A 13,916-nucleotide genomic window follows, 5' to 3' on the forward strand; every position below is an offset into this window, starting at 1 on the left:
GTTTTAATTTAAATACAAAATTAAAAGAAGGAAAAGGTATAATTGTAAAGAAATGTTTTAATTTTAAAAATATATAATTTTACTAATTTTTTAAATATAAAAACAACATTCAAAGGAATAATTTATGCATGACTAAACCATGCATAACTAATATTTGTATAACTAATACTCGCATAATTGATACCACATAACTAATACTCCCTCCGTTTCACAAAGAATGATCTCCTTTCCTTTTTAGTCAGTTTCAAAAATGTAGACACGTAATTTTTGACCGAACCTAAAATTTTATACTATTTTTATTCCTTAAATATTTCTTTTATGTCTAAGTTAGATATTTTGATTTTTGTCTTATTTTATTATTTTAAAAGATTTGAAAATAACAAAAATATATGTTTTCTTTTAATTTAGGTTTAATAAATAAGCTAATATAAATTATAATTTATTATTAGCTATACAATTTTTGTTAGTTTAAAAATATAATTAAATAATATCTATATTATATTAATTAAATTAAATTAAATTATATTATATTGTATTATATTATATTATATTGTATTANGTACATTTGACATAACTTTAATTTAGGACCACAAGATTCAAAAGTCTTATTTAATTTCTTAAACTTTATGCCAAGTCAAACCAGATCAATCTTTTTGAAACGGAGGGAGTACCACATTACTAATACTTGCATTACTAATACATTCATAACTAATACCCACATTACTAATACATGTATCACTCTATCCAGCTACCAAACGACTCCTTGGGAGATGTTTATACGTGTTATATGAAATCATGATTTTAATTTGAGGACATCTCCAACCTTATACTCTATTTTACTCTACAAATATTGAGTTCTCTATTTTTTCGACAACTAGTTCCAACTCAATTCTCTATTTTACTCTTAAAAAAAGATTTTTCTTCTCTATCCTCAATATTATATTACTCCATCCATCCCAATTTATGTGACACTTTTCAGATTTTGAGATTCAAACAAGTTTATCTTTGACTGTAAATTTCTCATATATTTTAAAAATATTTTTGTCACTCCCCGAGCCTACACCCTGGACGTGACTGGCACTCGAGAACCATTGTTAGCCCCAAGCGAACCCTTGGCCTGGCTTTCTTACTCAGCGGAAGACTTTACTCAAGATAAATACTTTTAAAATAGTACACTGAACTGCTCAATAAATAACTGAGAATGTAATAAATAACATTTACTGCCAAAGTGGCAACTCTAGTCTCAACTTAACTGAAAAGGAAAGTAAAGACTCATGAACTAACATCAACTAACTCTGTCTATAAAGCCTCTAAACTCTGAGAGATGTCGGGACAAGTCCCCCAATCATCCTAACAACTGAAATAAGAAAGCAATAAAACAAAACGTAACCAAAGGGATCCTTCGAAAAGCAAGGAGGCTCACCAACTGACTCTGAGTGCTCAACTAGATCAACGATGCGCTGGATGCTGATCATGGTTACCTGTGTCTACATCATAATAAAATGCAGGCCAAATGACATCAGTAAATTGAATATACGAGTATGCGAGGGGAATTCTAAAACAAGACATAAGCTTGAAAGGAACTGAAGAACTTACCTGGCTCAACTCAACTCAACTGATTTCAATATCAAGAAGTGTATATAAATGCAGTATAAAGAAAAGCTTTAAAACATGGTTTTGATTCTGTGTATTTAGAAATACAATAATAACTTTGTATGTATGCAAAAATACAATATGAACTCTATTTGTATATGGAAATACAAATATTTCTGATGTATATAAAAATACAAAGTACTGCTGTGAGAGTTTCTCTAATCGACAACCATCACTTAAAAGCTATCGTGATGATACAACATTTTGCCTTACGCTGTCAGGGCCGTCCTATACCTTGCCGGGGTATAGAACCTGAACTACTAAGTGGATCCACTAACGATGCTAAAAAACACTAAAGGAATCATCCAAAAAACATGACCCTTTTCTACCCATGATGGCTACATGGTTTATGGTGGCTTGGAGGTCTCTAAACTCTCTCCCATATCGGTATTCAATACTAGTCCCAAAATATACTAGCTCTTTATGTTTTAAAAACATAACTTCTTTCTGTGGTTTGAGATAATTGCTCAAAACTCAGCTCAAAGGCTATCTTGGAAATCTCAATTTCCCTACTTGCTTAATTGTGAAAACATTTACTCTTTTCTGAAAACTAGCTCAAAGGCTCTTTGGAAAACAAAGTTTCCTTTCTTGCTCAAATGTGAAAACATTTACTCTTTAATTGAAAACTAGCTCAAAGGCTCTTTTGAAAATCAAAGTTTCTTTACTTGTTTAAATGTGAAAACATTTTAAACTCTTTGGGAATACATAGTCCCCATATACTTTTGAAGAAATAAACTTCAACTTTACTCTTTACTGAACTCAAAACTCAAGTCTTAAAACAAAATTAAATCATTTGTAAAAGACTTTTGGAAGACTCTATGAACTTCTCTTAACTTGGCTCTTAACTTCTCTTGTCTTAACTCTTAACTTTCCTTGAATTGAATTATGGATTCAAGGATTGTGATTTGTGATATGAAAGATCTCATGATGTTTAGGAATGATTTTAGATAGCTAAACATGAGAAAATATCAAGAAATCACTGCCTGAAAGTTGGTCCGCGACGCGGAGGTGTATTTAAATTTTGGTCGCAAAAATAACTTTTGAGGCAGAACGGTCCGTGACCGCTCTGCGACGTGAGGGGAAATTTTCAAATCTGAGGAACAGGTCCGCCACGCGGACTTGGTACCCAGATTTGCTCGACTTGTTCCTTCTTCATTTTCTATCCCCCATTCGCCTAATTTCGATTCTTTTTCTCCATATCTCTTTAGATTCAGGTACCCACAACATATACACAAGAATCTAACTCCAAGCAACTCTAATAATCAATCTTAAACTCTCAAGATATCCGCAATCTCATCCTAATTCAAGAACGAAAGTAAATTCAAGAACACACATCAAGAACATTCAAACTTTCAACTTTTTAGGAAAAAATCATGTTGAATTATACATGTTTGGCGCGTGGGTGAAGGAACCCAACGTTGTCTGAACTCATATACCTCGTAGGGATCACCCCTTGACAAAATCCACGATCTTAGCTTCAAGAACTTGATGATTTCCATGCTTCTCCTTCTCTATTCTCCTCTTCTTTTCTCTTCTCTAAAATCCTAACTCAATTTCTCCAAAGCATAAATTGACCAAGTTCAGTTTAGACCCTAAGTAATTATCAAAAACGAATTAAAATAAAAGGGTAAGGAAAAGACCAAACTACCCTTCTAAAATCCGAATTGAACATTTCCTTATTTGAATAACCCAACTTCCAATGGGCATAACTCACTCATACAAACTTGGAATTGCGCAAACTTGGTGGCGTTGGAAAGATCATTCCAAGATCTTTCCTACGATATCTGGAAACACACCTAACTCATCCTGAGCTGGAAGTTATGGTCATTTTAAGTTGACCAAAAACTCAAATTTAACACACTTAAAAATTTCCAGATTTTCTTTATACTTTCCAAAAATGACTATTTCCTCTTTTAAATTCCTTTTTAGTTCTTTCTAGTTACGGGGTGTTATAATATCTCCCCCTTGGGAACATTCGTCCTCGAATGAGTTTACTCTTAGTAGGCTAAAGGTGTAACATCTAACATTCAGTTCAAACACCCAACAAGCAATGTAAATACAACATGCAATCTCATAAGTTAAAGAGTACTAAGAAGAGAATTAGTACCTTTTCGATATTCTGTAAGGACCAATATACCGGGGACTAAGCTTCCCCTTCTTACCAAACCTCATAACATTTTTCATGGGTGAAACTTTTAAGTATACCCAATCATCTACTTCAAACTCTAACTCCTTTCACCTAACATCGGTGTAGGATTTCTAGCGACTCTGCGCCGTTTTCAACCTCTCTTGAATCACTTTCACCTTCTCCATAGCTTGATGAACTAGATCTGGTCCTATCAACCTTGCTTCACCAACTTCAAACCATCCAATAGGAGATCTACATCTTCTCCCATAAAGCGCTTTATAAGAAGCCATTTGGATGCTATAGTGGTAATTATTGTTGTAAGCAAACTCAATAAGAGGTAGGTGATCATCCCAATTACCCTTGAAATCAATCACACAATCCACCTTGATACCTCAAAACACTATCTCCCCCTTGTTCAAAAGCCATCACTTTTGCTTATGAACAATTGTCTTTAATTCAAGCAATAAAAGATCTTTGTCTTGCTTCTCTTTCACTTTTGACACTAATGATGATTCGGCCCCATTCATCACCACCACTCCTCCTTTTGTGGAATCCATTAATCGGACTCCCAAGCGTGCAATTCTATGTACATCTTTCGCTAACTCTCTCTTTTCTTCCTCAAGATGGGCGGTACTACCCATAGACAATCTGCTTAAAGCATCCGCAACAACATTAGCCTTACCTAGGTGGTAAAGAATACTCATGTCATAATCCTTAAGTAATTCTAACCACCTCATTTGTTTGAGATTAAGCTATTTCTGAGTAAACACATATTAACGACTCTTTTGATCAGTGAATACATCTACATGAACACCATATAAATAATGATGTCATATCTTCAAAGAAAATACTACAACAACCAACTCTAAGTCATGGGTTGGGTAATTCTTCTCATGAATTTTCAACTGTCTGGAGGAATAAGCTATAACATTACCATTCTGCATTAACACACAACCCAAACCAACTCTAAACGCATCACAATAGACCACAAAGCCTTGCATACCTTCTGGTAATGTCAGAATTAGGGCAGTAGTCAACCTCTTTTTTCAATTCCTGAAAGTTTTCCTCACAAGCTTCAAACCATTGAAACTTCACTATCTTTTGAGTTAACTTGGTCAAAGGGGATGAAATAGATGAGAACCCCTCTACGAACCTTCTATAATATCCAGCCAACCCCAAGAAACTCCTAATATCAGTTGGAGATGTGGGTCTAAGCCAATTCTGCACTGTCTCTATCTTCTGAGTATCAACTTTAATTCCCTCTCCAGACACAATGTGGCCTAAGAATGCCACATACTTCAAGTCAAAACTCACACTTAAAGAACTTGGCATACAACTCTATATCTCTTAAAGTCTGGAGAACTATTCTGAGATGGCTAACATGACATTCCTCATTCCTTGAATAGATTAGTATGTCATCAATGAAGACGATAACAAACATATCTAAATAAGGTTTGAAAACTCTATTCATAAGGTCCATGAATGTTGCAGGCGCATTGAACAAACCAAAGGACATGACCAGAAACTCATAATGACCAATGCTTTCTTTGGAATATCACATTCCCTACCCTCAACTGATGGTAACCTGATCTGAGGTCTATCTTAGAAAAACAAGTGGCACCCTGAAGTTGATCGAAAAGATCATCAATCCTTGGAAGATGACACTTATTCTTGATGATAACTTTGTTCAACTGACGGTAATCTATACACATTTTAAGGGAATCATCATTCTTTCTCATAAATAAGACCGGAGCGCCCCAAGGTGAGACACTTGGTCAAATAAAGCCCTTATCAAGGAGATCTTTCAACTGTTCTTTAAGCTCTTTCAACTCTGTTGGTGCCATTCTATATGGCGGAATAGATATGGGACGAGCATCTGGAAGAATGTTTATACTGAAGTCTGTTTCTCTCTGAGGAGGGACTCCTGGAAGATCATCAAGAAAGACTTCTGGAAACTCTTTTACTACTGAAACTGACTAAATATGAGGTATCTCAACACTGGAGTCATTAACTCGGACTAAGTAATATACACACCCCTTATAAACTAACTTCATTTCATTAAGGTACTAAATAAAACGACTCTTAGGCACTATTGAACTACTCTTCAACTATATAACTGGTTCACTGGAACTTGACTACTCAAGTTCTACAATCTATTGATGCATAACAGGCATGAAGCCAGTCCATATCTAGAATGACATCAAAATCTACCATGTCTAACTCAACTAAATCAGTCATGGTACTCTTGTGATTGATGGAAACAGAACAATCACGATAGACTCTTTTTGGTAGAATTGACTCACCACCAGGTGTAGAAACACTGAAGGCTCAAGAAGTCGCTAGGGAAAAACAGCAAAATAAAGACTTGTATTGCCCCCATTACCATTACTTTGTCTGCTCTTAGGACACTCCCCCATAAAATGATCATTTTGGCCACACTTGAAGCAACTAGTGGAGCCATCACGACCACCCCTGAGTGGCTCCTATCACACTTAGCACATGCAGAAGTCTTAGTACCCCTTTGTGCCTTACTACCTTGCGAATGCGCAGGTCTAGCTCTGAAGTTCTGAGAATTCTGACTATTGTACTCACATTTGTTCCTTGGTGCAGGTGCACCAGCAGATAATGGAGCAGGTCCTTTCTGCTTATGTTGGAAAAAAGACCGGTTCGCATTACTCTTTTGCTACCCGAATTCATTCCCTGATGACTTAGCCCTCTTACTCTCAAACTCTTCTCTATCCTTCAGTTGGTCCTTCTCAACTTGTTGCACATGGAACATCAGCCTTGCTATGTACATGTAACCTATTAGCATGGTTGCCTTACTATCCTTACTTGACAGACGAGTCAACCCAACTATGAATAAACTCATCATGTTCCTCATGCCAGCAACCATCTTTTTACTTATCTTAACTCACGAGGAAAGAAACACCTCATGAAGGCACTCTCGACCATAGGTCAGCTCAAAATCGATTACGCGTAAGCACGAGTTAGAAAGAGACTTTTATAGAGATACACTCTATCGCATGAAGTGAGTATGAAAGAAGTGAAGGAATTTCCTAAATGTTGTAGCCTCCTAATTATAGATGTGGCGCGCTTCACACCAATAACTAGGACTCTACATACACGTCTTCATATACTCCCTAGGACTCTTGAACTCTATGCTTTGATATCAAGTTTGTCACTCCCCGAGCCTACACCCTAGACGTTGCCGGCACTCGAGAACCATTGCTCGCCTCAAACGAACCCTTGGACTGGTTTTCTTACTCAGTGGAAAACTTTACTCAAGATAAATACTTTTAAAATAGTACACTGAACTGCTCAATAAATAACTGAGAATGTAATAAATAACATTCACTGCCAAAGTGGCAACTCTAGTCTCAACTTAACTAAAAAGGAAAGTAAAGACTCATGAACTAACATCAACTAACTATGTCTATGAAACCTCTAAAATCTGAGGGATGTCGGGAAAAGACCCTCGATCATCCTAACAACTGAAATAAGCAAGCAATAAAACAAAACATAACCAAAGGGATCCTCCAGAAAGCAAGGAGGCTCACCAACTGACTCTGAGTGCTCAACTGGATCAACGATGCACTGGATGCTGATCATGGTTACCTGTGTCTGCATCATAATAAGAAGCAGGCCAAATGGCATTAGTATATTGAATGTACGAGTATGCGAGGGGAATTATAAAACAAGACATAAGCTTGAAAGGAACTGAAGAACTTACCTGGCTCAACTCAACTGATTTCAATATAAAGAAGTGTATATAAATGCAGTATAAAGAAAAGCTTTAAAACATGGTTTCGACTCTGTGTATTTAGAAATACAATAATAACTTTGTATGTATGCAAAAATACAAAGTACTACTGTGAGAGTTTCTCTAACCAACAACCATCACTTAAGAGCTATCGTGATGATACAACATTTTGCTTCACGCTGCCAAGGTCGTCCTATACCTTGCCGAGGGTATAGAACATGAACTACTAAGTGAATCCACTAGTCGATACTAAAAAACACTAAAAGAATCATCTAAAAAGCATGACCTTTTTCTACCCATGATGACTACATGGTTTATAGCGGCTCGGAGTTATATAAACTCTCCCCCATATCGATGCTCAATACTACTCCCAAAATATACTAGTTCTTTATGTTTTAAAAACATAACTTCTTTTTGTGGTTTGAGATAATTGATCAAAACTTAGCTCAAAGGCTATCTTAGAAATCTCAGTTTCCCTTCTTTCTTAATTGTGAAAGTATTTACTCTTTTATGAAAACTAGCTCAAAGGCTCTTTGGAAAACAAAGTTTCCTTTCTTGCTTAAATGTGAAAACATTTACTCTTTAATTGAAAACTAGCTCAAAGGCTCTTTTGGAAATCAAAGTTTCCTTACTTGTTTAAATGTGAAAACATTTTAAACTCTTTTGGAATACATAGTCCCCATATACTTTTGAAGAAATGAACTTCAACTTTACTCTTTACTGAACTCAAAACTCAAGTCTTAAAACAAAGTTAAATCATTTGTAAAAGACTTTTGAAAGACTCTATGAACTACTCTTAACTTGGCTCTTAACTTCTCTTGACTTGACTCTTAACCTTCCTTGAATTGAATTATGGATTCAAGGATTGTGATTTGTGATAGGAAAGATCTCATGATGTTTAGGAATGATTTTAGATAGCTAAACATGAGAAAAGATCAAGAAATCACTGCTTGAAAGTTGGTTCGCAATGCGGAGGTGTATTTAAATTTTGGTCACAAAAAATAACTTTTGAGGCAAAACGGTCTGCACCTGGTATCCAGATTTGCCCGACTTGTTCCTTCTTCGTTTTCTATCCCCCAATTCGCCTAATTTCAATTCTTTTTCTCCATATCTCTTTAGTTTCAGGTACCCATAACATATACACAAGAATCTAACTCAAAGCAACTCTAATAATAAATGTTAAACTCTCAAGAACTCCTCAATCTCATACTAATTCAAGAACGAAAGTAAATTCAAGAACACACATCAAGAACATTCAAACTTTCAACTTTTTAGGACAAATTCACGTTGAATTAAACATGTTTGGCGCGTGGGTGAAGGAACCCAACACTGTGTGAACTCACATACTTCGTAGGGATCACCCCTTGACGAAATCCACGATCTTAGCTTCAAGAACTTGACGATTTCCTTGCTTCTCCTTCTCTTTTCTCCTCTTCTTTTCTCTTCTCTAAAACCCTAACTCAATTTCTCCAAAGCGTAAACTGACCAAGTTCAATTTAGACCCCTAAGTAATTACCAAAAATGAATTAAAATAAAAGGGTAAGGAAAAGACCAAACTACTCTTCTAAAATCCGGATTGGACATTTCCTTATTTGAATAACCCAACTTCCAATGGGAATAACTTACTCATACGAACTCGGAATTGCTCAAACTAGGTGGCATTAGAAATATCATTCCAAGATCTTTCCTACGATAGCTGGAAACACACCTAACTCATCCTGAGCTAGAAGTTATGGTCGTTTAAATTGACCAAAAACTCAACTTTAACACACTTAAAAATTTCCAGATTTTCTTTTTACTTTCCAAAAATGGCTATTTCCTCTTTTAAATTTCTTTTTCGTTCTTTCTAGTTACGGGGTGTTTCAATTTTGAATTGTCAATTATTGTAACTTATAGTACTTTTTATTTATACATATATAAATTTCATTTCAAAAAAATTGAAGATTCCATGCGCAAATTCTCTATCAAACTTAAACTGTTTGACTCTCTAAAAACGAAAATGTGTCACAGGAATTGAGACAAAGGCGGTATTATTTTATTTCATTCTTATTTTGTTATTTCATAATATACATCCTTTCTTTCTTTTTCCCAAATAATCACTTTATATAAATTTTATTTTTTCAAATTTTTTACTCAATATAAAATTATATTTTATTCTAAATTTTTAAATAACATAAATTGTTAGAAAATATTATATAATATACAAGTTAATGGACAAATTCAAATAAAAGTGAAATACAAATACATAAACACACAAATTATTACGTTGCTCTCATAAATGCTCTACTAATGCATTTACGGAGTTCAAAATGAGCATTTTTGTCCTTGAATTATTTTTTTATATATCTAGCTAAAAATTGTTCAAATCGGATATTTTTATCTGCCACCATTTATGTCGTTGGAGTTGGAGTCTCTACGACATCTTGACTTAGTGCATTAAGATCACGTTCATCCTCGATTATCATGTTGTGCAATATAATACATGTAGTCATTATATCATGTAGCATTTTCTTTCTCCAAAAACATGACATCCTGCAATAATTGCAAAACTCCGAATGCACGTTCAAAATTAATAATAAAATCAAATTATATTACTGACGAAAATTGGAAAAAAAATTGAAATATTATTAATTCGAGATGAAAGTAGTATATATTAAATAATATATATTTAAAAATATTATATTACATTTAAAAAGAATTATCAAGATCAGACATTTAATTAATGACATTATATGTAAAATAATATATTAATTAGAAAATAATAATTAAATATTGAAAAAAATGAAAATTGTTTGAATATTTAACTCTCTAAAAATGAAGTATGGAGTCTAAAATAAAGAGGGTTGAAGTGTTCATTCTCTATTTTACTCTCCAAATATAGAGAATGGAGAGTAAAATAAAGGTGGATTGGAGATGGTCTGAAGGTAAAGTTTTCTGTTTGTACATATAATTTTGGATTTTTAGGTTTATTTTGTTTTTCTCCATAAATATGAAAATCTCATAAATTGTGAAAATCGTCATTTTTTTTCTCAATTTTATACTACAAAGCTATCCAATGAGCAACCATAGCTGAGTTCAGCGTCAAAACAGACACTTTTTAGACACCATATATCAAAAGGGATCTTTCACATAGTACGGACAGTCTCTTTACACCGAAGATGATCAGTCTTTTTATAAAACTTAAAATGATGAGTATTTTTAATAAAATATTTAAGTTTTATATTTTTAAGAAAATAAAAATCATAATTTCAAATTTCAAATTTCAAATTATGACCGTATCACACTAGTTCCATATCACACAAACTTAAAGGTAAAAGTCTTTCTAGTGTAGGGAGCACTATCAATCTAATAGAGTGAACTCAAATAAATCGATTAGCTTGTGTTGTGTATTAAAAAAGATGCTTATGCACCATCAAATGGTTTATGTAATGGGACACGATTGATTTCTAAAAGTTTTGACAACAATGACATACACACAAACAACGAAACAATATGCTATAAAGCAAGTGTTTATTTCAAAAATATCGTTATCACCCAGAGAATGAAGGATATCCATTTAAATTCATTTGGAAGCAATTCTCAATACATCTATATTTTGTAATGACAAAATAAAAATAAAAAATTAAAGCGTGTATGGTAAAACAATCTCAAATCTTGGATTATATCTCCACAACATGTTTTATCACATGCCCAATTATACGTAGCATTTTCAAAGAAAATTTTAATGGTCATGATGAAAGTATTGGTTATGACTAAATAGCTAGATAAAAGGATATGGACATACATTAAAAAAATCGTATATAAGGAAGTATTAGGTGAGATACGATTGACATTTGAAAAGTGTCATTGTCATGCAATTGGGAAAAATAACATTACAGAAATGTTAACGAAAATCTTATTGATTGTATTCATGGGTTCGGTTGAATAAGCAACGAGATGACAATCACCATACATATTGTGAGACACAAATGATGATTCAAGCTAAATTTCCATGGGGTTGAATCCTAACAGGGAGACCATTGAGAGGTACAGGTGATGATTGGTAAATAATTTTTTCATGTGGAACCAATTTCTCTAACTTGAAATTGGTAACAACATTATACATAAACACTAGAATTTCCAATCTTGCATATTCTTTTCCTGGACACATTCTTGGTCCTCCACCAAATGGTACAAAAGTGTATGGTGCTGGTCCACTTCCTTCAAATCTACAAGGGTCAAATTTTTCTGGCTCTGGAAAATATTTTGGATTTTTGTGTGTTGAATACACATTCCAAAATGTCTGTCCAATATATAAAACATAATTAGAAAATTAAATTAACTTACTTTAAGTGATCATCTGAGATATTATCTCGAATTGTACCTTCCATCCTTTTGGGATAGTAAATCCTCCAAATGTGAAGTCAGTAATTGCTTCTCTAAAAGCACCTTGAGCTGGTGGCATTAGCCTTATTGCTTCACATGCAACATTCCATGAATACTTCATTTTCTGGATATCATCCCAGTTTAGCAACTCTCCTTCACCTTTTGACTTTCTAATTTCCATTTGTTCTATTCCAAACACACACACACAAAAAAAAAGAAGATGATATATAAGTCCTTAGAACGTATATATTCACCGTTAGTAAAAAAGACAATGTAGGCTCACTCTCAGTATAGATAGTAAAGTGTATACATACCTATTACTCATACCTCGTGGAGGTAGAGAGGTTCTTTTCGAGAGACTCTCGGCTCAGATGACAATCATAAGGTAATAATAAATAAATCTTAATTTTAAGCATTATTTGATAACTTCATAAAAATAGTAAGTCATTAACTTGTTATTTCATATTGATAGTGTAATAAAATCTTTAAAATTGTCAAAGTCAGTAACTAACATATATATTAAAGTTATATACATCAGCAACGCAATGAAATGAAATTTTCATATCATTTATGTAATTTAACATGTTATAACAAATACTTACTATTTGTTTTAGATTACAAATCAATTTACTATAAGAATAACTAAAATTATCAACGAAAAAATTGGTTACAAACAAATAAGGATCCCTTGATAAACGGAATCTGAATAAGTTAAAGTTACCTATAATTACATTTGAAGTGATCTGATTATGTAAAATATTTTTTTATCTACGTGTGCATAAAACTACTAAAACCATAAAGAATAATTAGTACCTTTATAAACCTCGTTAAAGATTTTTGGAAGCTCAGCAAGATATTTCAAGACAAAAGTGATAGCAGCACTTGTTGTATCATAGCTTGCAACAAGTAACCCTATAATATTATTGTAAATCTCTACATCATTCATAAATTGACCATTTTCATCACAAAAACTTGTAAGTCGAGACAACAAATCATCACTATAATTATTTTTCTCATTCTTCCTCTCTTTAATAATCTTCAGAAGCTCCTCACGCACCATTTTCCCCCCTTTCATCGCTCGATTATAAGGCGTACCGGGGAAATTAATTGGCACGGTAAACATCCCGGACGTTACAAGAACGAAAGGGTCCGATAACTTTTTAACGTGTCGAAAATCCTCTATTGATAGGAATAATTTGCAAGCTAAGCTGAAAGTATATTTTTTTACTAGAGGGTAAATTTTGACTTCTTTGAAAGGGACCCATTCTTGATTCAAGTGATCACGAGCCATGGAATCCATAAAAGGGATGTATTGTTTGAGATTTTCGGGTTTTAGGATCTCATGTAGGAATCCACGATTTAAAAGAGCAATTTTTTTGACAGAATTTTGAAATTGAGATTGAGTTGGGTACATGAGTGGTTTGGTTAGAGACGGTGGCCACCATGTGGTAAGAAGATTGTTTTCATTTGAAAATAAAAACTTGTTACCACTAGAGCCACAGAAAATCGCGATTTTTTCACCTAAGAGGGAGGTTTTAAAGACTTGTGATGAGTGTTTTTCCATTCTTTCATGGATGAATATCCCTGGGGATGATGAGTAAACCATGTCAATGTTTTCTCCAAGAATTGGCCATCCATTTGAGCCTGGTGGAAGATTTGTGTGTTTGTTATTGGAGTAATTGCCTTTGAGAATAAAGAAAATGAAATAGATAGAAATGTAAAGAAGTGCAAATGCTAGAGAATAAAGAACAAAGGGATCCATTTTTTATTTTTTTTGAGATAGTGTCTTTACACAAATTCATTTTAAAGGACTATGGATGTGTAATGTGTTCAATAATGAAAGAATTTTTTTTTCTTTTCAACTTTAATCTTGTAGGTCCCATTTCCACCACCCCATAGGCCCACGCTCCTTACTTTCACTTCATAAGTTTAGACTTTAAGTTTTGGATATGAAAAAATTCTTAATTAAATTTTTTTTTTTTTTTAATTGAGCCTTATCTACACGACGCG

At 33.6% G+C, this 13,916-nt stretch overlaps 1 protein-coding gene across 1 annotated transcript; it reads right to left on the bottom strand.

Annotated features, from left to right (window-relative positions):
• Window positions 1–11,431: 11,431 nt before the first annotated feature.
• LOC125851002 (beta-amyrin 6-beta-monooxygenase) lies at window positions 11,432–13,668 on the bottom strand. The gene is made up of 3 exons (XM_049530799.1): window positions 12,720–13,668; window positions 11,905–12,092; window positions 11,432–11,823 (listed from the first exon to the last, which is right to left on the bottom strand). The coding sequence occupies exons 1-3, from the start codon at window positions 13,666–13,668 to the stop codon at window positions 11,518–11,520; spliced, it is 1,443 nt and encodes a 480-aa protein (XP_049386756.1). The 3' UTR covers window positions 11,432–11,517.
• Between the last annotated feature and the right edge of the window lie 248 nt (window positions 13,669–13,916).

The sequence above is a fragment of the Solanum stenotomum genome, unplaced genomic scaffold (assembly GCF_019186545.1).
Source record: "Solanum stenotomum isolate F172 unplaced genomic scaffold, ASM1918654v1 scaffold21465, whole genome shotgun sequence".
NCBI classification, from domain to species: Eukaryota; Viridiplantae; Streptophyta; class Magnoliopsida; order Solanales; family Solanaceae; genus Solanum; species Solanum stenotomum.